Raw genomic sequence first — 25,796 nt, 5'->3', positions numbered from 1 at the left:
AGTGGAATATATAAAATACGAGCGAACGCGCACACAGTGTAATGCAAATGATTGTATTGTCTTCTAATTTAATTTACCAAGTAATTTGTTCTGCAGCAAAATTAAAAATACTCCACGTTATTGACTTTTTCCGTAAGCCTGCGTTTCGTTTTTGTTTATGGCGAACAGTGTATTAGGCGGCTTAGAGGAACAATGAGCTGCAGGATGTCTCTTTATGAATATATGCTTGCATTACTGTATATAGTATATTAAGTGCACAGAGTCCTTCGGTGTAATTCACAGAGCAGCACAGCAATATCAGCTCCCTCCTATAAGCTGTGTAACATTCTTCTAAATCATATTTGTTGTACTGCACCTCTTCACATTCTTTCCACTGAGGCCGGTATGTAAACTCAGCACTTACAGACAGTTTTGTTTTTGCTACTCTTTAGGAGGACACAGATCACAACTACTACACATCAAAAACTTACGGCCCATCAGATCCGATGACCAAGGACTTGTGGGTAAATATTGACCAGATGGACAAGGACAAAGTGAAGATCCACGGGATTCTGTCCAACACACACAGACAAGCGGCGGTAAGTCAACAAACGGCATGAGAGGAGATTTACTTGATGCTGAATGTGAGTTGAGCAGTAGGATGAAATGTCTCTTACAAGCCCCTCCAACCAGAGCGGCACAAAGATTGCCAAAATGTTAACATTCACTTGTAGCGTCGCCAGGGATTTGAACCCCATTTTCTCGGTGTCAGTCCTCCGTCTTACTCTCAGTTTTGCTCTTTATGCTCTTTTACCTTCTCTGGGTGAAAAGCCTTGTGATTGATTGAACTCTCCCATCACACACTGGATTTTGTACAACCTGAAAATGGAGCCAAGAGAAGGCGCAGAAGTCTAGTTTCCTCTCAGACCACTTTAATTACAACATGCCTATTAATATGGAATTTATGCCCAGTGGTATTACACACAGGTAAATACTGCCTACCCCAGCTTTAGCAATACAGATCTATTACGAATCCACTTTGACATGGCCAGGCTTTCTTTGTGTTAGCCAGCTTGGCAAAACATAAAACCCCAGTCAGAGATAATGAGCATCAGGGCGGTGGTTATCAACCTTCTTTGTGAATCCACTTCTTTCTTCTTCAGATGTTGCCCACATTAAAGGGGATGTTTAATGCTTCATGTGACTCTTTCTCCAAATGGACGGATCATGTGCTACAGTCAACAGCAGCAGGTTGTTATAACGGAGAGCTGTGGCGAATATATAACATTTATTATGCTGCAGCAAACGCTGCAAGAGAGGAAAACTGTTTATATATTTATTTTACTACTTAATATATGTAAAGGCAGCCACTTGTATCTACTGTGACAGCTGCACATGAGAGCTCTGAAACTTGAAACTTCATTAATTTAAATATGATATTGAAGAAGTGGATTTCGATCAGACGCTGTCTCGTAATGAAAGATATCACTTTCATTTTTGGCCACGTTAAAGTGAAATTGATGTTATTGATTGAATATTCTCTGTGATATATATATATATATATATAGAAAGATAGAAAGACTAATCAATTTTCTAATCTGTATTTTATTAGCTGCAGCATCAGCAGTGTAAAAAGGACTTGGTAGCAAAGCAAGACCAAGCATAAAAACACGCAGAAAAACAGAGATGTTCCCACAGCAGTGCAGCACATACAGTGTGTTTAACAGTTTTTCAAATACACCATATTCCCTCAGCTGAGAATCTGTATTTTAGATTCTCTGAAACTCTGAACAGAGCCTCCTGTGCAGCAGGTTAGCTGTGCAGCATCAGTTACCATGGTGATCTAGCAGGTTAAAAAAGAGACACCTTCATGAGACTGAAAACTCTGACTGGAGCTCAACATACCTCATGAACCCACTAACCTGGCTTTGTAGTACAGTCCTCTGGTGATGTGGTTTGTTATTTAAGTTCTCTGTGAGGAAACTAGAATTCTACACCTCCTTATGCTTTTAAAAGACGTTGGCCAATCACAGGTCTTTTCTTAGTAAGAAGGCGTTCATAATGCAAATACAGGTGCATCAGGAGAGGTTGCTATTCCAGCATCGGCAACTACTGTCAACACTGCAAACAAGAGATGGAGATAATGAGTTACTTATAGTCAGTATATAACCTACAGTAGACGGTGGTTGTCACCTCCTCAGTTTAGAGAAGCAGATGATCACACCACCGTAGAATAAACTACTGTAGATATAGGCAGCAGCAAGACATAGTGTGCGACCTAAAAAGAAAAATCAATATCAGTTTAAGTATATGCTATAGTTAGAATATTTTCGCTGCTCTACCTTGCCGTCAGACAGACCTTGCCAGCAGAGTATTGGAGTCATTATATCGCTCTCTGCAAAGCCATCAGACTCCTCTGACAAAAACAGTAATTTTACCTCACGGATTACATTAGTTCAGATCTGAACGCTAGCTTATAGGACCAACTACTGTCACATTGTCAGAATTTTAGCTGCGACTTGGTACAGAAGTATCGATTTTTGTCACATCCCTGCACAGTAAAAGTCAGTAGAAAGCATTGCTAAGAATATCTCTATTTCATAGCTGAGGAGAGGAATTGAACGCTGCTGTGTTATTAAGTTAATCATGCATTTTACCTGATGCAATACATCCTGCACACAGCCTGCATGTGGAGATCCTGTCTGCTCACAAACACATGTACACACACGCTACGACAACAGTCAGATCAGTCTTCAGCTACTGGTATTCACTAGCAGGTCAGCTTTGGCAGCGACGTGCACTCAAAATGAAAAACAGATAGAACTAGATACACGTTGGCTCGAGCTTTATGCACAAGCTCCAACTTTTATTAGGACAGCAGGTTTTTTCCTGGCTTAGAATGATATTTGGGGGGCGACTAAGCATGACCGGTGCGTATTTAAGAGAAATCTATGCATTTTTTCCTCCTACGTCTGACCATTTCATGAACAAAAGTGTCTATTATACTTGAGTAAAAGAAACCCCAAGACTTGAATTGCTCTTTAAATTCTCAATAAGAACTTTTGAAGTTTTTGTCGCCACACAGATGTGACTAAAACTGCCACAGCGCTTTTGTTTCTTTTACCTTTATGGTAAAAGCATGAACATTAGCTTTAAAAAAAACAGCAAAGTGTTCTTTATGCATTTAAACCGTTTAAAAGCTTCTCTGCAGTGAAGTTGGAAAGCTCCCCTCCCTCCACCTCAGCACAAGCAGGTGACCCATGTGAGCTGCATACTGATCACACGGCAGCAGTCGACTGACTAAAGACACAGAGCAGCATGGCAGCAAAAAGAAAAGAGCAAGAGAGAGAGAGCGAACCCAGGGTGAACAATAGCTGGAGAGGAGATAGAATAGAGTCCCACACTGTGCATTCTGCTCCTCTACCTTCAGTCACATAATGATGGATTGAACCATACAATTGGAGGCAAGCTATTCATTTTAACCTCAGAGCGTCCTGGCAAAGAGGTGAGGCTTTTCCCTTCAAACAGTACAGCAACGGTGTGGGAGGTTTCTCTGACTTTGGTCTCATCTGAGAAAAATCAATAAGTGAAATTCCCAATTCAACGGTCATTCAAGCAATTTAGAGTCAAAAGGACGCATTTGGATCTTGGATGAATTGGTTGATTGTGAGATTATAGCGCAATAAGACGGGAAAACCATCTGTGCTGAAATGATCTGTGGCACTGCGTCAGCAGACTAACTTTTTAAACAAATAGACATTATTATGGTGGCTGTTAAAGCCCTGAGAAACTGCATAAAACTCTGAGAGCTTTCTCACTTACAGCGCTTCATAGCTCAGCTGCCCGGCAGTGCTTTGGCCCCGACACTAAAAGAAATTGGCTAATAAGGTCATAAAACAAAACACAGCCGCAGAGGTCAACTTCATCACAGTGTTGCAGAGAAGTTAAGCTCCGGATTGGCTATACGGTCTGTGAGCTTCAGTGGTTTGCCACAGGATTACTCCCCCTGGCATAATCTAGGACCATGTATAATAGCCGCATGTTTACTGTGAACTATCTCCATAATATCTTCTGGCAGTAACTGGAGCATAGTCGGTCCAGTGGTACAATAATGAACATGTAAAACGTGGACTGCGGTCATGATTGTTTCTCAAGTTATTTTTTAGAATACCGTGGTTTCTCTAAGTTCACTTTATTGTGTGTTGATTATGTGAAAATATGTGTAAATATGTATGTAAGCTAATGTAAGCTGCTAGAAACAGAAGAATAAGAAGTAAAAGACACAAGTAAAAATCATTAGATACAGAGTCAAAATTAAACATCTTTAGTTAAGATGATGGAAGAATATGTCAAGTTTAGGCAAAGCTCATTATTCTGAAATAGCAAATAACATTACGTTGATTTAATAGATCTCAAGATTTCAATTCAGAAGAGTTTTGACAAACCAACTTGTAAAATGTGTTGTCAGGAATAGGGCTAAACAATTAATTAAAATTTCAAATCTCGTTATGATTGTACTGCAATATCGAAAGGTGAAATTATGTCACAAAATATCAAACGAAGCTCTGTGGGGCTGCAGAATTCCTCCAGCCTGTAAATCATGTTCTCCAGTTGTAAGGGAACAGACTTGTTTGGTTGTTTTTCTGTGGAATCACAGAATCGCAGAAAAAAGTTCACATGTTAACTGTAAAAATTAGGACAAAACTGTACATAATGTCAGAAGTCTCTTTTTTTTTCAAATATGAATTTGTTCCTTCATAATGTGTGATTGTAAAACAAAACATTTTTTTTTACTGTATTTAAGTTGCAAAAAAATATTTAAAAAATATATTTTGAAAGAAAAAGATATTAGTCTTAAGGACAGAAAAGATGCTAAATATATTTTAAATAACATGTACTTATATATATAAGTATAAATATATATAATAAATTACCGATAATATCTTGTATACTCATANATATATATAAGTATAAACATATATATAATAAATTACTGATAATATCTTGTATACTCATAGAAAAAAAGTTTTCATTTACATATTGGCTGTAAAAAAAAAAAAAAAGCTGGCCAACTGTAAAAAAAATGTGTCCACTAAAAAGATAATTAATTTAAAGAGATTAGCTTGTTTATTTATTTATTACAGTCTTTCAATATTACAGTACCCCACGACTTCTAAGTATTTATTTGTGGCACAGTTTTTTATAGAAATATACTGCACTGAAATTCCAGCACAGCATGTAATATTTTATTAAATCATATCAGCTCTTGTTAACATGACATCATTACAACAGAATGGATGTCATGAAACAACCAAGTACGCACCATGTGGGAAATTATAATAGTCAATACGACACATAAATCACACGTGGTGTAGTGCTCGTGTGTAGTGCCACACATCTGCAACATCAGACATGAAATTTTTAACTTTTTCTTCAAGTCAGATATAAAAAACATTTTCCTGCTGCGTTTATCCTTTTGTTCACCGAGTGCTTAAATAAGTGCCGTTACTGCCTGACTCCTCATTAATAAACATACTGTTGTATATTTTAGTGGGAACCATCACTTATTCAGAATTGCACATTTTCTATCTTCTCAAACAAAATGTGTGCCAAAGGTCATGATGTGTTTCTTCCATTTAAATTCTGCATTTCTACTGAGGGATTACTCCACAAAGCAGAGCAGATGTAATACACCGGGCACCTCGGTATTTTCTCTCCACATTTTCCTTCTGATCTAAATCCTCTGGTTGTTTTTAAGATGAGAACAGTCTCTTCTTGGATCCTCTCTTACCTTTATCTTTCTGACTGGGGTCATCTGTCTGTTTTTTCCCCTCACAGAGAGTTAATCTGTCCTTCGATTTCCCTTTTTATGGACATTTCCTGCGTGAAATCACCGTGGCGACTGGTGGTAAGTGAACACTGCTCTTGGACTGTGCTCTTCCAATAGTAGTTATTAGTGTTATTATTGGATATACTGTATGTGCTTGGCTTATTAGACTGTACACAGACAGTTTTTTATTGCTGTGGGGTTTAGAAGGGAATGTGGTTGAGATTCATAAAATGAGTCTGGAGTGCAGAGGCATTTCTGAAACGGAGAAGAAAACAACGGCATGTATGTGAGAGTCTGAGTGTGTTTCTGGTACGTGGTGTACCTGTGAGTGTGGTGCGGTTACTTTGGAAAGAGCCCTCACCCTTGAAAACCGAAAAAGGGGCCAAACAATAAGTTATTTCTTCAGATGTTGCCTGTGGGAAACTAAATCAGTAGATTCAGGGTTGAAAAGACTCGTCTGGCACCGACCGCAGAACAAAACCACCGACAGCACTCTGCCAGCCAAAGCAGTCGGCCTGATACGAGACCATTTACAGCTCTCACCTCCGCGGGATAGTCTGCTAGACCGGGGGGGATAAGAAAACAAACCACTCCCAACACTCAGCACCAGCCGCCCCACACCAGACTTCACTGGAGGAGAAACCGGGCCGGTGGGTTTGGACTGGAAACAGGAGCCGCTCTGCCAAGTGGCCCAGTGCAGCCCTGATATGACGAGGATAAGGAGGTGTGAGTATCAGGAGATGTGTATATGTGTGGGCGGGACACGTGACACAGCAGACGTGTTCGCCAGAGTGTGCAAAAGCAATTTTCCACTTGAGTCTTGACGGCGAAACCACAACACCCCAACCAGCTATTATCACATCAAAGACTAAAGCCCTGCTCTTACCCAACTATTCCAGAGATGTTGTGCTGCGTTTAACTGCCACTGGAATAATAAAGAAATAATCTGTTGTGTCTGTTATCATCACTATCATCGCTGTCTCGTTTCCCGCACTCGAGCCTCCGTCGCTGGGAAAGTTGAGTTGGCTTTTGGAAAGCAAGTCTGGATGATTGTGAAGAGGAATGGATGGACGCAGACGCTGCTAGCACAGAGGAGATAACCGGAATTTGCATTTCTCCAGACAGCGATTGAGAAGACAAGACCGAGGAGGAAGGAGGCAGCTATCTGCCTCTCGCAGGCCTCGGGGGGCTTTGTCTCCGAGTCGCCCTCTTCACATCCCTCCATTTCAGGGCCTATCAGTCAGCTCGTCCTCCTCTTCTCCGCCGCATCTTTTCTCCTCCCTGCCCTCGTTTCTGTCAGCGGGTCGCCGTTTTTTTGCTCCTTTTTTCGTTTCGCTTCCTACGTCGAAACTCTGCAGGAAAAGATAATTTCTTAACGGAGTGTGACGAAACAGCAGCAGAGTTGCAGCTACGTTCCGTGTTTTAGTTTCGGAGTTAGTTACTTTCTAAACAGTAAAGCAGCCAATCCTCAAACACATTAAGGATCTGGGCAACAAGATTGAGCTGGCCTGCAGCCTTGTCAAACATCTGAGGTCCAAGTCCACTTTTATGGTTTTTGCATACTATAAATCTAGTTTTACAGTACTGCAAAAAGTCTTCATTATAAAACCTAAAACGTCTGTCTGTTAAAAAGTAAATACGCGTGCCAGTGCAGTAAGATAACCTCAACCTGCTGCAAACACAGATCAACTTGCTGCAAGAATTTCTCCAAAATGAGTATAAATACCTCAAAACAAGATTTTTTTTTAAGATGAAATGTTCCTGCTTCTCAAAAAATGAGCATTTCACTGCTTTTATCTGTGTTGTATCTTTGTAAATCCAACATTTGATTAATCAGTCACGCTCTGCTCCAGTCTTACAAATGAAAACGTACCTCAACATGTACAACTCCCTTTTAATGCTGACTTGTTTAAACCCACACAGACATTACAAACTCACTTCAATAGACTGCAGCGCATTAGACCCCTGAATTATGAAACACGAGACGGAACACATGAAAAGATTTGCTCGAAAGTTTCTTGAAAATAAATGGGAAATGTCAGACGAGAGAAAAATGATTCTTGCAGTGAGAAAAGCTGTGATTACAACATGCTGCAGTGAACTGACAGGCAGAACAGAGTGTAGTTCATGTTGAAGAGTGTGTGCCCGGCTTGACACTTAATATCTGTGCTGATATATGATCTGACCACGGCCAGCTGTGTCGACGGGTATCCAGCTGTTTCTTGCTGTTTACCGGGCCAGCTGTCTCACTGTACAGGTAGAATGCAAACACAGATTTACTGGAAACACATGAAGAATCTTATCAAAAGCAGGTATCAGATGTGCTTTTCTTGCCTCCACACCAGCAACAGCTGAAGCCAGAGGCATTAGGGTTTTTTGGCTGGTCTGTCTGCCTATACATCTGTCTGCCCTGTTCTCATGAATGGCTGGAAGGAATTTCTTTCAAATTGGCACAAACATCCACTTGAACTTGAACTGGAACTGATTAGGTCAATGTGACCTTGCAAAACATGTCAAAACATGACCATAACTCAATAATTCATAAACTGATTATGACAACATTTTACATGGATGCCAATGAGGATAAAATGATGACACTTTATATCCAAAAGGATAAAGGTCAAGTCTGGGCCGACATGGATATAAACAGCAACTTGACAAGTTGGCGAACACATACGACCCCGAGGCTGTAACTGTGGTGGCAGATGTTTTGTGATCACAACACTTTTATTTTTGGTACCAAATACATAACATTAGTGAAGAATGTGTGTCCCTGTTCAGGATCTAGGGCTTGAAAAGGTTTCAAGATTAATCTGAAGGGAGGAGACATTTCTGCTTAACAAATTGTACCTTTTTTTTTTTTAGGTTTTTGCTTCTTTTTAGTGAAAAAAAATAAATAGTTTTTACCTCTTGGGGCCTTTAGAAACAAACTACTAAACAACTTAACATTCATAGGTATAAACTGACTAAATGTTGGGAACTGTTTCCATAAAACAATGACTTCCTTGTTGTTTCTAAGCCACTGAAGTGTGATGTTTTTGCAGTGACTGTATGCCACTGTAATATGTTGCTGCTGAAACATTTTAATGGAAATGTGAACAAAAAAAGACATTTAAACGTAATTCTGTCAGCATGTTCTCGCATTAATGGTTCAGATGGGTCTATGAAGGCTACACTCACTATGCTATGCTAACGATACAACCGTAGATGGTAAATAAAAAATGGACGTTGTGACCGCGATGTCGCGCACTGGCTCGTGGACTACTGTTTAGAAGCTACAAGTTTGGCATTTAACTGTCACTATCTTGTTTTTTCTTTTTTTAAACCTGATGTAATAAGCAAAGCAGCTTTATCATCTATTTTATTATAAATGGAACATAATTCACCAAATTATTCAACACTGGATTCAAAAAGGCCTTGAAGCTAGTGGTTGAAACCATAAACACGTGAGGAAAATACTCACTGAGGTAACAGATCAGGGGAGAAGTAGCGTCGTTTTGGCTTAGACTTCTATACAATTGTATTTACTTGTGCAACTAGATGAGTCGCCCCCTGCTGGCCATTGGAAACATTGCAGGTTTAAGACACTAATGCGTGGGCTTCATTTTTCAGACCTGGAGGCTACGTCCACCTCTTATATTCAGTCTGTGAGTACAATGTGTAGTTACAGATTGGCAAGCTTAAAATAAGGCATTCGATGGTATTTTTTTTGGGGGAAAAAAACAAGATAATCTTATTTATGCAGGGCAATTCCTAAACAAAAGGGGGCAAAGCGCTTTACAGACATTTAAACTGAATACGATACTCTTGGGCATATATTTAACGTTTGGATGTCTATGTGTACACTATTTGCATATAAATAGCTACAGTCAGCCCGTAATAAAAACATCAGTTTCTCCACTGTTAATGTACTTTTGGAGGACACTGTATATACAAACAGCAGAGAATAGAGGGTAGCAGGGTTTAAAGTGCGCTTTTACAGGCAGTCAGAGGTGGAGAACACCTGTACTGAGTTGTGTTTAGGTTAGTGAGGTATCATGAGGACAGACGGTCCTCTTGTTGTGGTGTTCTGAAACCAGTCGCCTTCGTTTCATCCCCTCTGAGCTGGAGAAAATCCTGAGAGATCCACTTATTGATGAGGACAATCCAGTCATCAGGAGAAACTGACACCTAAAATTTAGAGTTGTCTAAGGGATTATGCCAGAAAACATTGTTGTTGGGAAAACTCAGTAGCAGCTGCCTACAGTTAAAAGTTATGTGCTGGAATAAGAAAAAGCATAGGTTTGCAGTTTTACACGCTATCTGAGCCAGGTTGCATGCTGTTTTATAGTGAACAACAACAGCTTATCAATCAGCGGCATCATATGTCTGCCGGAGTCTTCACAAGAATGACTCTTTTTATTATTTTGAAAGTAAAACATAAAATGCTTTATGTTCTTTGATGTAAGCAACTCCTTCTGTGCTGACTTGGTATCAGTCAGCAATAAAAGGCAAAAAAAGCAGCTTTTAATTGAGATAAAAAACCTCATAGCTTTGCATTTAAAAAGCAAAAAAAAGAACTAAATAAAACGTGGGTGTGCACATCCTGTCTCGGCCCAAAACAGCTGCGATAAACAGAAAATGTCCTGTAAATGAAACACAGGTCAGTACGCAGAAACAAAGGCCTTCTATAAACACAACGTCCAATAAAGTGAAGCTTTAGTCTGGTGGGACTGCTAATTCCTGCTCATGTTTTCCTTGGACATACACAGTCCAGAGCTTTTGGAAAGCAGCACACATAAACAGAGCTTGTCAGAGAAAGAAGCGACCTACTCCAACCTTTCCTCTCGCTACCTCAGACTCCTCTCCGTCGCTTAATTCCTCTTCTCTCTCCCTCCTCTATCTGTCGCTCCCCCTCCGCCATCCCTCCTCTTCTGTCCAGCCTCCTTCTGCTGTGACGGCCATAATGAATGAATTGCCTCTCTATTGAGCGCCCTGCAGCTCTCACCTCTTTAGTGTATTGAGAGCCTGTCTGATTTTCTTTAGACTGTCAAATAAGTCGCATTGTGTTTTCAGGGGCTAGCTGGTGGAAAGCAGAGGCAGCAGCAGAAATAAAAACCCTTCAACGCCGGCCTTTATGTTTCCAGACAAGTTTGTTTGGGGGATTTCTTAGCTTTTTTTTTTTTTTTTTTAATCTTTGAAAGTGAAGCCAGGAGAAAGACACGAGGGAGATGTGAGAACATGCTTGAGTTGAATGTTGGGTAAATATGAGATTAGATGGAAGGTATGTTGGCTGATTTGGAGGGATATCAGATAAAAGATGTGAAAGTGCCAACACAAAGTGTACAGCCCCTTGCTTTGCCTCGGCATTGTGTTTATGTTTGCCTTCATTTGGACAGGTAGACTCAACAATCCTGCCTCTTTTATTGTCTGTGGTCTGTACATTGACATAACACGGACTGAATGCTGTTATCTGTGTTGCTTTTTATTCTGCTTCATGTAACGACAACTAGCCTGCTTACAAACTCAGAGCAATAAGTCTACATTTTGAGCAATAAAGAGTTTTGTACTTTCTTTGTTAGATGGCAAAATCTATGCCACCATCGGGGAGTTAGCTTAGCTTAGCATAAAAACTTGGATCGGGGGAAACGGCTGGCCTGACTCTGTCCAAAGGCAGTGGTGGAAGAACTTCACTTAAACACAACTTTGTATTTTACTTGAGTACGGTATTGTAATGACAACATATACTACTACACCTACCTAAGTTTAACACTTTATAACATACTACATGTTTAGTTTGCAGCATCAATTACTTTGCATGGTTATTTATTTATGAATTAAATGATAATAAATCAAATTTCTTGACCATATTAGGTTAATTTTCTTGCAAAAAATACTAAACATTTTATGATTCCAGCTTCTCAAATGAGCATTTTTTTAAGCTTTCTCTTTAAATTGAAGAACAAAACAAGCATTGTGATAGTGTCGCTTGGGTCGTAATCTCAATGTTTGCAAATCTAACAATCGATTTGTCAAGAATATAGTGATCCATCCTAAAAATATGTATGAAAGTGTTAGAAATTAGCAGTTCAATTATCTACAGTAGTCCCATGTAGATGGCACATGAATGCATAACAGTACATTTGTCACAGTGTTTGTTTTCTGCATTCAGTACTTTTGCTGTTAGTATATTTCCGTGGTCAGACTTAACACAACTTTTATGGAGTGTTTTTTTGGGTTTTTTTTACAGTGTGGTGTCTGTTACTTTTACTTTCAAAAATTTTGGTTATTTTTTCCCATTTTTCGGGGTTCGGTGGTGTCGGTATCGTTCTATTTTTTTTTATTTTATTTTAGTCTTGTCTTCTTGCTGACTTTTTGCCTCCTTTGTTTCTTTTTCATTTAATTTTCCATACAAGTTGTTGTTTGCTGTGGTTTTCGCGGCTCTACTTGGTTTTGTTTGCTTTTGTTACCTTTGGGCTCGGTGAGCTTTATGCTTTATGCTAAGCTAAGCTAATGGACAGGTAGTTTTAGCTTCTTGTTTGGTGTGCAGACATGTGAGTGGTACTGATCTCTCACCTGAGACTTGGCAAGAAAGTGAGTGAGTGTATTTCCAAACTAAACTACTATTTAAGATTTAATTTAAGATTAGTGCTGAATAATTGGTGAAATAGACTGAGGCCTTTTCTTATCTTTTAATTACATAAAATGTTCACACACTGGTTATTTATTCCACTGACTGGACACAACACAGAAACAGTTTAAAGCGACAACAATTTTGATGATTTAGTCCATTTTTAGTTTAATTTATCAAACAAACAAATGTGTATTAATTGTAAGTTTTGAGGATTTAACAAAAAATAAATATATTTCACCCATATACTTAGAAACCCCCAATTTAAGACATCAATTTTTCACAGTTTTTCAGTTTTCAACCAGTTACCTCATAATGAAAGCAGCAGTGTGTTGCAGTTTGGATGATTAATTGCCATTATTTAAAGCATGCTGTTTGTTAGTTTTGTTTTTTCATTGCTGTCATTATCTAAACAGCAGATTTTATTTTTGAACATGGGAATAGTTTGATCCACTCCTTGTTAAAACCATATAAAAATAGCTTTAGAAGAACCTGGCCCTCGAGTTCAGGATAATTTGTCAAACGCGTGCACATTCTTGATAGGGATGAAACTAACTGTAACCATGGCAACTCCTCCTATTGAGCCCCGCAGGACTGTGTCTTTTCCCTCATTCACTCCTTTTCCAGGTGGAGTTTTCAACACTCAGGACTTCACACGACTAAATAATGTTAGATCTTCTCTCTCCTCCTGCTCGCACTGCTGACAGAACTCTATCTGGAGGTAATTTTGAGTGGGGAGGTGTTTGGGGGAAGATTGATTCCCCTCATGGTATGCTCTGCCAGTGGTTTCCAATGTGATAGATGTGTTTTTATAGCCCGCCCACCGTATGGGAAGACATATGGTGACATGAAATGGGGGTTTATAGGTCTGGGCTCAATGAGACTTTTCCTAAAAATCCTCTTTTCCTTCTCAGCAGAAGTTTTTTTTCCCGCCTATATGCCTCAGGCAGCCACTTTATATACAGTATTTCTCTTGAACTTCAGACAAAAAGAGATTTCTTCACAATCATTTCCGCTGGCTGGCATGATGATGTTAATGTGATACACACTTGAAAAAAACAATTAGTTCACATGTAAGACAATTTTCTTAAAAGGAATAGTTCTATGTTTTGAGAAATCGCTTTATTTACAGAAGCATACATTGAACTCCTGGCTGTATATTTATTATGCAAATGCACAGCCAGGAGGCAGTTAGCTTAGCATTAAACTATAAATGAGGAAACAACCAACTTGCATCTGTCCAGATAATAAAATCAGCGTACAAGCACTTTTACGTGTTATATCTTGTGTCTTATTTGTTTAATTTGTGCAAAAACTCGAATATAAATACAACACACCTCAAGATAAATTGTGGTAAATGAGGTTTGAAAATGCTGGAACGGATTCAGGCTAGCTAGTTGTTGCTAAGTTAAGTTAGCAGCCTGTGAGTTGTAGCGTCTTATTTGGCTTTTATTAATATTTTACACAGCTTTGCACTGTCTAATTTAAATATTGACACTGACAGATTATATTGTTGAGTTGTTACAACCCCAGCTCAAGGGAAGCAATATAGAGAGACCTAACGAATCAGTAGGTTGTAAAGTATGTCTTTATTGCAATCAAAATTATTAATAGACCAGAAAATGGTGGCCATAACAACCCTGCTGATACTGGCTGCCAGGTTGAAGACAGAGAATCTAAGTGTAGCTTGAAAGGGTTATTAAAGGTTGACCAATGGGTGCCAAGAACAAGTGGCAACGTATGGACCTGAAAAATGGAGCCAATGTAGAAATGCCAAAAGCTTTTTATGGCCACTTCAGGCTGGCTTCAAAAGTGAGTTAATCCCCACAGACCTTCATTTTAAAATTTCCAAATTTACAGCAGAAATAAAGGTGTTTAAAGCAAAAAACAGTTTTGGCTAACTTCCTAGTTCATTATGGGGTAAAAACTTATTTAAAGCTTACAGTTAGACATAATTAAAGTCATGGTGCCATCTTAGGACAGTCCATGGATTGGAAATGTTTTCATGGCCCACCTCAGCTCCATTCACGTTCCACCTCTTTGCTCATTTTTGGATTAGCTGAATTTTGGAGAAGTCAAGCTCTGATGGCTGAAACCATCAAAATGAGCTTCAAAACCGCTGCTCAGGAAATTGGAATGAAGTCACGGGGTGTTGATCCAACAAGGAAAACGCAAAGGACAAAGATTTGAACATAACAAGGTATACTCAAAAATTCACTCATCCAGTTCCATCCAGAACTGACAATACACCCATCCTAATGTGGGTGGTGGGCCCACTGGGTGGTGCCTCTATGGTTCTTTTGAGCTGTGCCAGACTGAGGCCAATGGTTCAAGGCCAGCTTCTCTTCCGAGCTCCAGGAAGAGGCCTTCTCAGCTTGTTCATATGAAGTCTATGAATCGCTCTTTGTCTTGCTTCTCCTTTGGCCCCAATTTTCCTTGGTAAACCCTACCAGAACCCAGGGTCAGGGAGCCTTACAAACCCCTTCACCACGATAAGGTGGCTTGGGCATCTTCTTTTGGAGGTTTTCTGGGCACGTCCACCTTAAAGGAGCCGTAACATGCTGGAGAGATTCTGGAGACGGTATGCAGTATTTCCTCTCGTGTGGAAACACCTCAGGATGCCTCAACCGAAACTGGAAAACGTTGCTGGTGAGAGGAATGTCTGAACTACCTTAGCCAGCTGCCGACATGACCTGGCTTGGAAAAGTGGAAAGAAGTAGATAAATGGATCTCCAGAATCATAAAAAAAAAAACTGTTTCTTAACTTTCTACAGTCCAAAAGTGGCAGCTTTTTTCAAAACCCAAATGCCTTTGTTCTGTTGCGAAAATCATTTAGAAACAAGAGAAGCTGTTGAAGACATGTACTCATTACAGGGTACTGTCATTGTAAATGTGTTATTCATTCTTCAAACTCTTCCTCAAAGATAAATTACTTTGGATACATAAGATTGCTTTACCTGAATGCCAGGTTTTCTCTTTGTTCTCAGTAAAACACAATTTTAAGGCTACATGTTACGTTTTTTTTTTAGATATTTTTGCAACCGAGGCAAAGTCAGAGTGAGAACAAAAGCTTTTGCTGTGAATAAATCTTAAAACAGCAGCTGACTTTGCTAAATTTTGTTGTCAGCGGGGAAATTAAGAGGCTGTTTGATTCTGTTGTCATCAGTGCAGATTCTTTATGCAAAGACTGTTCCCCTGTGATGAATAGTGGGCGTTTCCCCCCTTCTTTGGATTCCATTAATAACCGTGTTTACAGGCTGCTAAATGATGCAGCTCTAGTTGGTGTTGCCTGAACACATCCCTCTCTGCGGAGCGATCTATTTGTGCCTCGTTGAAGACTGGAAAAGTTAACAAAAACCCATTTTGTTTTCATGGTCTCTTCGTTAATGTTTGTGATGGATGATGACATGAGGAGGGAGGAGGGGGGAAAAGTGCTCCGGTACAGGAACTGGAATAAACAGTCGGGCTCATAACTGCTCACTCATCATGTCTTCCTTAAAAGCCCGTCTGATTTGCCCTTCTGTTTTTGATAAAAGATAATGGTGCAAATTAATCGCTATTGCTTGCTGAAGCCGCCTGCAGCAGGAGGCCGGAGACAGAGAGTGAAGTGATGGTTGTCGGTTAATGGGGAGCTTTTAATTTTGTTCTGGAGGGCAGATTTGTTGCCTTCCTGAAAAATACTGTAAGTAGCTTTAATGAGGGAAGAAAGGCAGGAGTGGGGGCGAGAAAAGATTGCTGCTAAAGGATAAATCTGCCTTATTAGTGGTGCATGACACAATGTATTTCTAAGCAATCTTCTCCTAAAATTCAGCGTACAGCAGGAACTAACATGCAGTGTGCTTTCTCTTTTCTCCTTCAGGGTTCATCTATACCGGTGACGTGGTCCACCGGATGCTAACAGCGACACAGTACATCGCTCCTCTCATGGCCAACTTTGACCCAAGTGTCTCCAGAAACTCTACCGTCATCTACTTTGACAACGGTAACACCACTCATACCTTACTTTTGTTGGAATTAGTAGCAGTTGTGTACTTTATCTTGTGCTGCATGATGAATGAGACACAAATCAGCACTTGAATCAGCTGTTTATTTAACTACTTAAGGGAACTTACGTCTCCTGCAGTAAACTGTGAGGTAAAAAGCTCCAGAGAATACAAAAACAAGAAAAAAAAATCATCAAGCCAAACTCTGATTAGTAAATTTAGCCTGACTGATTGCAATTATTTGAGCTGACTGCAGTTATTTTGCAGAATGGCGTCCATGCATTTGGATAAAACTAACAGAAATGTCACATGTCAGTCACATCGTTTTCCACCCCTTCTTCTGCTACGGTTTAATGGCGATAACTGCTTATCTTGAACCAATTAACTTTGAGTAATCAACTGACTGCATTTCAGTAAGCATCTATTGACATTAATGTCATGGAATTAGTAGCAAAGTCAAACGCCACGGCTCCGCTATGAGCACATGATGGCTTTGGGCCAAGTGAAAAAGGAGAGCCCAGTGACTGAGAGGAGGCAATTTGTCGGATTAGCCGCAGAAAGGCGGCGGTCACAGATGCTAATGCCACTAATTTAAAAATAATAGAAGCATAAAATGAACAGAAAAAAGACAGTTAAATCTTTAAAGACCCCCTCTGGTGAAAATCAAGTTTCTTGAATTTATCATATCATGAGCGAAATTAGCAATAGATGCCGTAAGTGAGCATTTTTTTCCTCAAAAATAGTGATTTATATGCAACAAACCAAAGTAACCAATCCTGGCAACTTGCAATGTGGGGTCTTTCACACAAACAGGCTTTGGATTCAAACATGTGTGACTGATATGCTCCAGTATTATGACTTTCTACTGAGAAACTTTATAGTGTTTGAGCAGAGACATAGGTGACATGTTCTGAAGTTGCAATGAGCGTTACATTTTAAGACATGAATGGATTATTTTCTAGGAAAAAACTTGTCAGAGATCTAAGGTTGATACACAGTGATGAGTTTTTAGGGGGTAAATCAATGGAGAGGGACTTTAACTACACTTGACCATTAACTGCCAACTAAACTTTCCTGATCGTGACTGCCCTACATAATGCAGCAAAACAGTCAATCTGATAACGTGATTCACTAACTAACTAAATATTTCAGAGGAGTAAACTGTATATGAACTCACGATGGGGACACAATCTATAGAGCTGCATACGTATCAGTCCTATTGAGAAAACTAATATAACACATAGTTAAAATACCTATTAGCAAAGTTAAACTAACAAATAACTTAATTTCACAACGGGAAGTCGGGTAGCAAATATTTTAATATATGCTGGTATTTTAAACCATTGTGAGCAATGCCACTAAACAATGAGCAGCACTGCTTGATTGCAAGCCTGATTTTTGCATAAATATAATAAGTACCTCAATTTGTCTGGGCTTTTGTTTGCTGGAAATGGGCAAAAAGCAAACAGGCATTTCTAACTGTTGTTTTATTCAGTAAGAAAATGTAATGTATGTGTGTGTGAATGTAAACACAGCAATATGAAATGATTGTCTCTGAGCTCACACAGTGTGGTTATTGTGTAAAGTGATCAACAGAATTAAGGAATATAGTTCATGGCTAACACTACAAGAGCTGTCCTCGGAGTTACTTCTTAAAGTGTCATTTCTTTATCATTAATCTTTTTTTTAAGAAACCTTCCAAGACCTCTTTAACAGCCCCCTAAATTCCACTTACTCACTTTAATCTAAATTGATGCCCTTCTTCACTCTCTGTACCTTCCCTTTGCCTCCTGTGATGGTTGTTATCCATCATGTCCGTCATCGCTGTCTAATCCCTCTGCAGCACAGTTACTGACCAACTGTGTGACCTTCTGCAGTGGAGCTCATCAGACTTTAACCAAACTGGCAGCTGATCGATTCGCAGCCTGCCTGCTCCTCAACACACTGTCCATCAGTCAATGTCCTGCCAATACGACATAAGAACTGAACGGTCTGCTCCGCTGTGGAGGAGTCAGAGGCCAGCTCTGAAAATGAAAAACGTTTGGGAGCAGTTATGCGAGGCGTCCGCAGCAGAGACATATGTTTGTCCTGCACAGTAAACAAGACCGCGTGAAACTTCACAGCGAAACTTTGTCGTCAGATTCGCAAGAACAGAACTTGTTTTTCTTTGTTAAAAACTTGCTAAATAAAGAACACTTGTGATTAGTTAGGACATCATTTTCTCAAGTCGTCTGCAAAAAGCATCTTGAGCACTTACAGAGGAGTGAAGTGTTTTTCAACACCTGACAGACTGTGAGTGTGACTGTCGCTGCCAGCGGGTCCATGTTGACGGCATTGTGGTAAAAATACCACTTTCAAGATGTCTGACACAACTAAAAAAGCTCTGCTGTAACTTTCACTCGTGGCACCAGACGATCATTTATCAATCTATTATTCAGTGATTAATTTCAACCCTCAGCTGCTGTTAATACGTCTTCTTTATTACATTAAGAAAGGCACAGTGTTACAAGCACGGGAACAGAAGACCAAACATACTGAAGTCTGACTTAAAATGAACTATTCCTCTTTTCACAAAAGACATTCTGACATGTCAAAGTGGAAAAAAGCGCAGATGTAAATAATAAAATTACAGTTTAAAGCAGAGTTCCTTGTAGCTGCTTTGGTTTCATTTGCATGATGACTCACTGTCAGATCTCATTTACACGTCTTGTATCACATAACTATCAAACCTTAAAAACAAGTAGGTGTAAATGCATCCAAGGGGGATTCAGGGCAGGTTGAGTTTACTTAGAAGTGGAAAAAGGTGTAAATGCAACCATCTCACCAACATGTAACGCGCTTTAATTGTAACTGCATCAGACGCATTTGGATTATTTCGTGAACACGCCGACAGACAGAAGAGGTAAAAGAATGTCGCCGTCATCTGATCCCCAATCAGCTCGACCACTGAATGAGCTGTGGGGCTGAGAGAGCATTGACGTTTGGATAATGAAGTGTCCGTGAGTGACATCCCCCTGAAGCACGGCGAGCTGTTTTAACATTTAAAAGCTAGACTGGATATGTATTGCAGATATTCAGTCCCCCCCCCCCATCAAAAAGCATATTTCAGATCTCCACAGTGTCCCTCCTCTGACCGACAATTGCCATTTCAGATTTCCACATCGTTATTCTTCTGAGGACAAATGACGCAACTTTTAGCATTTATGTGTATTGGGTTTCATCATTGCAGATATGTACAGTTCAGCTGCAGAATTATGGGATATCTACAGTTTATTTTACACCTGATTTCTTTATTACCCCTTTGAATCAACATTTCTACATGGTCCTCATTAGAAGTCTTCAGTAAAGTTTTAACTAGCCTCAATGATCTTGAACTGGAATTCTGCCCAGTCCAAATTTAATTACAGATATCTTAAAATGGACATTGCACATATCTGCAGTTACCTTAGACACTATGGCAGGTGGGAAGCGAGGGCGACACATGCTATGACACTGTTACTGCAGCCACATCTTACAAGCCATTTTACCACCATGTCAGAGCAGCCTGAGGCCAGAGTTCGTAAATTTCAACGACAAGTCTTTGAAGGATGTAGCTCTCGCTCTCCACAGACTCCTGGCTGATGAGCTTTTCCTATTTTATGGCATTTTCTAATGATCTTATCCAACACAGGAGCTAACATTACTTCAGCTAACATCAACACCCAATAGGAAGATGTGCAGTGACATGGACAACAGGCAATTATTATCTCAGACTCAGCTTTTAAATGTTGCCTTGGTTGAGACATTTTTTATCGATAGTAATTAACTAATTACACACTTTCTATGAGTTTTTATAAGTCACCAGACATCTTCTGGAGTGTCACCACCACAGTGTGGGCTGGGGTGGCACTGACCTGGACTTACATTTACCAAGTTGATTGATTGGAGTCAAACTGAGCTGATCTGATCAACAGGGACACATGATTTAAGTGGCTGCATGTATACAAAAGTGTACTAGTCATCTGGATTTTACTTGGATATTCGTTTGCTTGTTTGCCCATCACTGTCTTCATGAGATCTCTTCAACTTTTTTTGGAGTTTTTTTCTTTTCCGATTCAATCAGAAGTTTCAAGATGACGCCCGGTGATATTGGACTATTTCAATAAAACTGCTGCTGATGAAAAACATCCTACAATTTAACACTGCATACATTACAATAAAATCACAAGAAAACCATTCAAGACAAGTTGAAAGAAAAGTTTAGACACCAGAAAATAGAATTAATAAAAGAAATACCCGTTCATAAGTGACTTCTCCAGGCTGAGGGCGTGCTGCTGTAATGGAGCTGGATTTGTTTTGCTTGTTTCAAGTTCATACAGCATGTTAAGCTTGTAAGTGGAAATAGAAACAAGGCCAGCGTGTGCTCCCTCCACGCCTCCTCACCCACTCTGTATTTTTAGCCAGGAAGCCCCAGATAGCAGGGCAGCCTTCCCCTCCTGAACTCAATGCATTTTAAGTAGACTTATATTAGGCTTAACTTGTGCTGACTGAGTTAATAGCAATTTAGTGCTCCGGCTGCTGATATTCATTACATTCCTCCTCCTTCCTGAACGCCTCCCTGCTTTCCCTCGTGCCTTGTATTTGGATTGCCGTTAACCCGTCATTAAGTTATGAAAATATTAGTCAAGTGGTATTAAATACCAATAAAAATCTAACTTGCTCTGACCTCCTTCTTCGACACGTGACACCTCCTTGTCCAGCACATGTCATTTATTACAGGGTTTCCTGTCCAACCGCTCTCCAAACTGTCAGCAGAGAATCTAAATCTTGTTTTTACTTTCAAACCAAGCGCTCCGACCGTGTGATGGAAAAATTGATTGGTTGTGTTAACAAACCTTTATTGCCCTGGCGGCCTTCCAAATGGCTAACTCAGAGGGGGGGGGGGACGGCTCTCATGTCAATGGCTTCTCCAAAGTCCTCAGTAAATCAAAAATAGTGTTAGAAGCAATGCGAGGCCCGATGCGGCGCGGGTCTGGTGCTAATTTCCAACTTCCCCAAATTGAGGCGACACCACATGATGAGTCTTTGTGGTGAAGTGTGATTTGAAGTCACAGTATTTGGAATGAAGTTATAATAAGTTGCTCACGCTCTTCTACTCATTGAATCATTCACTTACTCTACATTCACTTTGCCTCTAGAGATCTTTATGATGCTTTTGTACAACTTTTCAGTCCCAACACATTCATTTTTGACATATTTTATCGTTTAGCTACAGTGGTATATCATCCCCCTTCACATCACCTTCTTTCATTGTCAATTAATCTGCTAATTTTTTGGTCGATAAAGTTTTATTATGTTAGAAAAAAGAACCAAATCCTTTCCATTTACTTGCTGGAAATTGATCATATTTGGCATTTTTGCTTTCAAAAACACCAAACAAATGATTTTGGTTGCGGATTTGGTTGCAAATTAATTTCTTGTGGATTAAATAATTGATTAATTGACTCGTTGTTTTAGCTCTGGATACAGTAGAATCAGTTTTTCCTGCATAGATGTTTAGACTTCTGTCCTGTCGACTGCTACCCCAGTAAAACGAAGTGCTCCCAACCTGCATGTTTTCGTACACTGTGTCGTAGAAAATTGTTCTGTTTGCCACATTTTGATTAACTTGAGTCACCCGAACATTTCTGGGGGGAAGAAGTATCTAATTTTTCATTACAGTTATACTCTGCTGAAGCGATGCTGGCAAGTTCTCTCAGCCGGTGTATTTCCATTCACATTCAATCCCCACCTTCAGAAAAAAAAAAAAAGTCATTTATAGCTCTGTCATTCTGCACATTCTTTCCCAGCGTGAAAAAACTTTCACTGTAGCGAAAATTGCCCGAGCTACATAATCCATCACAGCGACGGCCACGCCTCGATCTGGTTTTGTCAGAAGCTCCAGTTTTTTATCGCCGTTTCATCCTTCTCCAGTGGAGTGTTTTCACATCAGAGCTCACACACTGCCTCGGTGTCAGTCACCTCACACCCACAGGGGGAAACGAAGACTCTGCCTGGAAATAATTCCTCAAAAACAGATCAGCTTACAAACATCATTGTTCCACTGATGTCTTCCTGATTCACAGTCTTTGCACTGTCAGCAGTTCATTTCATGCCAGATCTGACAAGAGGGTGTTTCAGAAACAGTGGAAAACAAGTGCAAGCTGTGTGCAGACAGTAGCGATCATTGTTACTGTTACCTCCTTTATTTAGCAGATTCTGTGTCGCCCCTGCATGTCATTATAAACCGTGTGTTTTCTGGTTCTTCAGGTACTGCTCTGGTGGTGCAGTGGGATCACGTCCACCTGCAGGACAACTACAACCTGGGAAGCTTCACCTTCCAGGCCACGTTGCACAACACCGGCAGGATTGTGTTTGCATACAAGGAGGTGAGGGCTCCATTATTCAACCGTTTTTCTTTACTTGTAAAGAAAACAGTTTCTCCTGTTTTGTCCACAGTCTGTCTTTTACCACGATCCTGCGTTTCTTACTTCGTCTGTGTCCGTCTCTCTTTCGGACACCGTTTATTATTCTGGATGGCTGAATAACGTTTTTATTATCGTTCACGCTCCACCGGCTTCCTGTGAGTCAAAGAATTTACTTTCTGTTGGTTTTTATAAAACACCGAATGGTTTCGGTCACTGTTTCCAGAGTCAGAACGAAACACGGAAAAGCAGAATTGGGTTTTTATGCACCACATGTTTAGAACAAACTCCCACACACTTTTAAATCAGACTTTCCAAGTTCATTTTATACGTTCAATGTGGGTCTATTTAGTCATATCATACACTGCAATGTAACAGCACTGACCTCATTTTTTGTTTTTATTCTCCTCATTAATCTGTTTTATTCAGTTTAAGCACATTTTTTATCCTATATTTAATTTTCTTCCTTCCAAAACCTATTTATTATTGCCTTTTTATACTGCCTTGTGTATATGTTTTGTCTTTATGTCCTGTGAGGTCTGTCTTTCCTTAGATTTTCACCGTCTACCACCGGAGAAAAAAAGAGTAAATGTCGTTTCAAAGAGTCTGTCTTTCCTTTTTCAAGCCTTCTGAGACACAGTTAGGCAGCGTGACCTCATCAAAATTGCATCAACTATTCCAATTTTTGATCTGAAGGAGCCATTTCATGTCCTATCGACACACTTAAATCATCTCAGTATGAACAGTACAAAAGAAAATGTGACTCACTTCACACACCCAAATCACACAGTCTGTTTCCCTGCTGTTTCTAACTTTCTACACTTCTTAAAGTGTATTTGTCATTTACTCCTGCCCCTTTCTTTTTAGCGAAAAGAAAAAAACATCCCACGTTTTTACTGTCAACGTTACACAGGAGAGTGACGCCAGCATCTCTGACAATGTGTTTCACAGCAGCTTGATTTGGCTGTAAAGTAATTTCGAATAGTGTTTTGGGTCACTGCATGTCCCAGAGGTGTGTGTTAATATTTAAATATCCAAAATGTATTGAAAAACAACTTTACTGAACAGGGAGCTGGAGAAGGTAATGAAAGTTATTATCCAACAGAGACTGCTGGGGGAGTGTGAAATTGCAATAAGTAAGTAATGATGTATGATAATGGCGGTGGTTATAACAGCAGGGCTGCTCCTCTCATGACCCGGGCCCTTTATGTAATTTGTTATTTTCACGTGTTTTAAGAGCTGATCTGAAAGCTGCTGGGTTTTTTCTTCTTCTGCTAAGCGTTTCATTATGCTGCTATTATTTGTCTAAAAAGACCAACCTGACCAATAGACTTAGAGTTTTGCATAACCTTGATGATTACAAGGTTTGTTCAGTTGTCTGGTTTAATTCTTTTCTAGCACCGGTGTGTAAAATCACAACACCAGATTCAAAAAATGCTTCGACTTAAATGGACCGTAAATGTCAGGGCTTCTGTTTTCGCACAGATAAGTCTGTCTTCACAAAGCTGTTGCTCCGTTCTGTCCCATCTGTGTCCGAAATGTTTATCGTCGGCTCCAGAGATAGCCATATGCCTGCTGAAGTTGCATATTGCCTCATCAGATTCCTACGTCAGCGTTGTCAGACTGATGTGTAGTTTCCGGCCTCTCCCAGACAGATCTTCATGGTCCTGGTAATTGAGTCCCTTTTTCTATTTCAGATCCCCATTGAGGTGGCACAGATCAGCTCCGTCAATCACCCGGTGAAGGTGGGCCTGTCTGATGCCTTTGTGGTCGTCCACAAGATCCAGCAGATTCCCAGTGAGTCTCCAACACACATCCGGTTTAAATTTCCCATTTTGTACTCACAAAGAAAACCTGAAATAATCGACATGGCAACTGTGCGCACATTAACATGGGGCTTTGGAGAGTTTTTATGGTGGGTTCTTCATTTTAAGGCTTTTGAACATCGTAGCACAATTTCGATAACCTGATGACGTGCCTGCATCTGGGAAGCCAAGGTGTTACAATTTCAGAGTTCAGGGCGATAGTAGCAGTTCTGTGTTCTTCTTTATTTGGTTTGTACAACTCAAAGCCATGCTGCAGCAAGGTGCAGTATGAGAAAAATACTGAGGTTTTTTTTTTAAACATTTAAGCATGCAAACATTAGTAGATTCAAAAAGTACAATTCTAAACCTGTTATGTGTGTGATATGGGCTCTTTAATAATCCCGGAAAATGCTTTTAAACAGTTGTTCAAAGTATGTGAAGATGTAAAAGTATACAAGTATACAACAAATACAAGAATGCAAAAAAGTGCTGGGGCACTCCAATGGAAGATCCTCTCCCATAGTTCTTGTTTAAAATCCAGTCAGCTGGGAAGAGTTTGCTAATAAAGTCAGCTAGCAACAGTTGTCATTATAGCAAATTAAATAGGTTCTATTTGGTAATTTGCAACTATAATTAAGGGGGGTGGAGCTTAGTAAAGGTTCAAATTTCAGGCAATCCAGTTAGTTTCTTGAAGTACAAATAAGTCCAAGGATGATTGTATTAAAAAGTCAGTCATGGGATTTTTTTTTTGTATCCTTAAAACATGATAGCTCCGATTTCAGTCCCGTCTGTTTTGCTTTAGCTCCGACTGTCACCACCTCTTGTCCAACAGCGTCCCACCTCTGTCAGAGGGCAGTGGGCACAGCTCCAGATTTGCTTCTCTCATTTGCTTTTGAGTTACTGCAATTTAGGCCCATTAAATTTAAAGCAAATGCAAGCAAAGCGGAGGCACTTCAAACCTTCTTACCCACACTCAGACTCTCTGTAGCTCTCATGGGCTCTGATTCAAAGTCTGCCGCAATAATGAGTTGTCAAACGTGATTTATTCAGTAATTTAAACTCTGTTTTGATTACGTGTGTGTAACTTGGATAGTCTTTATTTGTCAAAGTTAATATTTCAGGGTCTTTTTCGTACTTCGCTCGGCG

The 25,796-nt window shown here is 39.9% G+C and overlaps 1 protein-coding gene across 1 annotated transcript in view; it reads left to right on the top strand.

Annotated features, from left to right (window-relative positions):
* The window catches only part of plxdc2b (plexin domain containing 2b), a 111,285-nt gene that overhangs the window by 52,187 nt on the left and 33,302 nt on the right, over positions 1 to 25,796 (top strand). The window contains exons 3-7 of the mRNA XM_008291328.1: positions 432 to 578; positions 5,818 to 5,887; positions 16,279 to 16,401; positions 22,691 to 22,809; positions 24,543 to 24,642. Coding sequence (XP_008289550.1) covers positions 432 to 578; positions 5,818 to 5,887; positions 16,279 to 16,401; positions 22,691 to 22,809; positions 24,543 to 24,642 — 559 coding nt within the window. The remainder of the gene's footprint in view (positions 1 to 431; positions 579 to 5,817; positions 5,888 to 16,278; positions 16,402 to 22,690; positions 22,810 to 24,542; positions 24,643 to 25,796) is intronic.

Source organism: Stegastes partitus, unplaced genomic scaffold (assembly GCF_000690725.1).
Source record: "Stegastes partitus isolate 25-593 unplaced genomic scaffold, Stegastes_partitus-1.0.2 Scaffold736, whole genome shotgun sequence".
NCBI classification, from domain to species: Eukaryota; Metazoa; Chordata; class Actinopteri; family Pomacentridae; genus Stegastes; species Stegastes partitus.
Note: the sequence above shows the minus strand (reverse complement) of the source record. Positions and strands in the feature narration are given on the sequence as shown.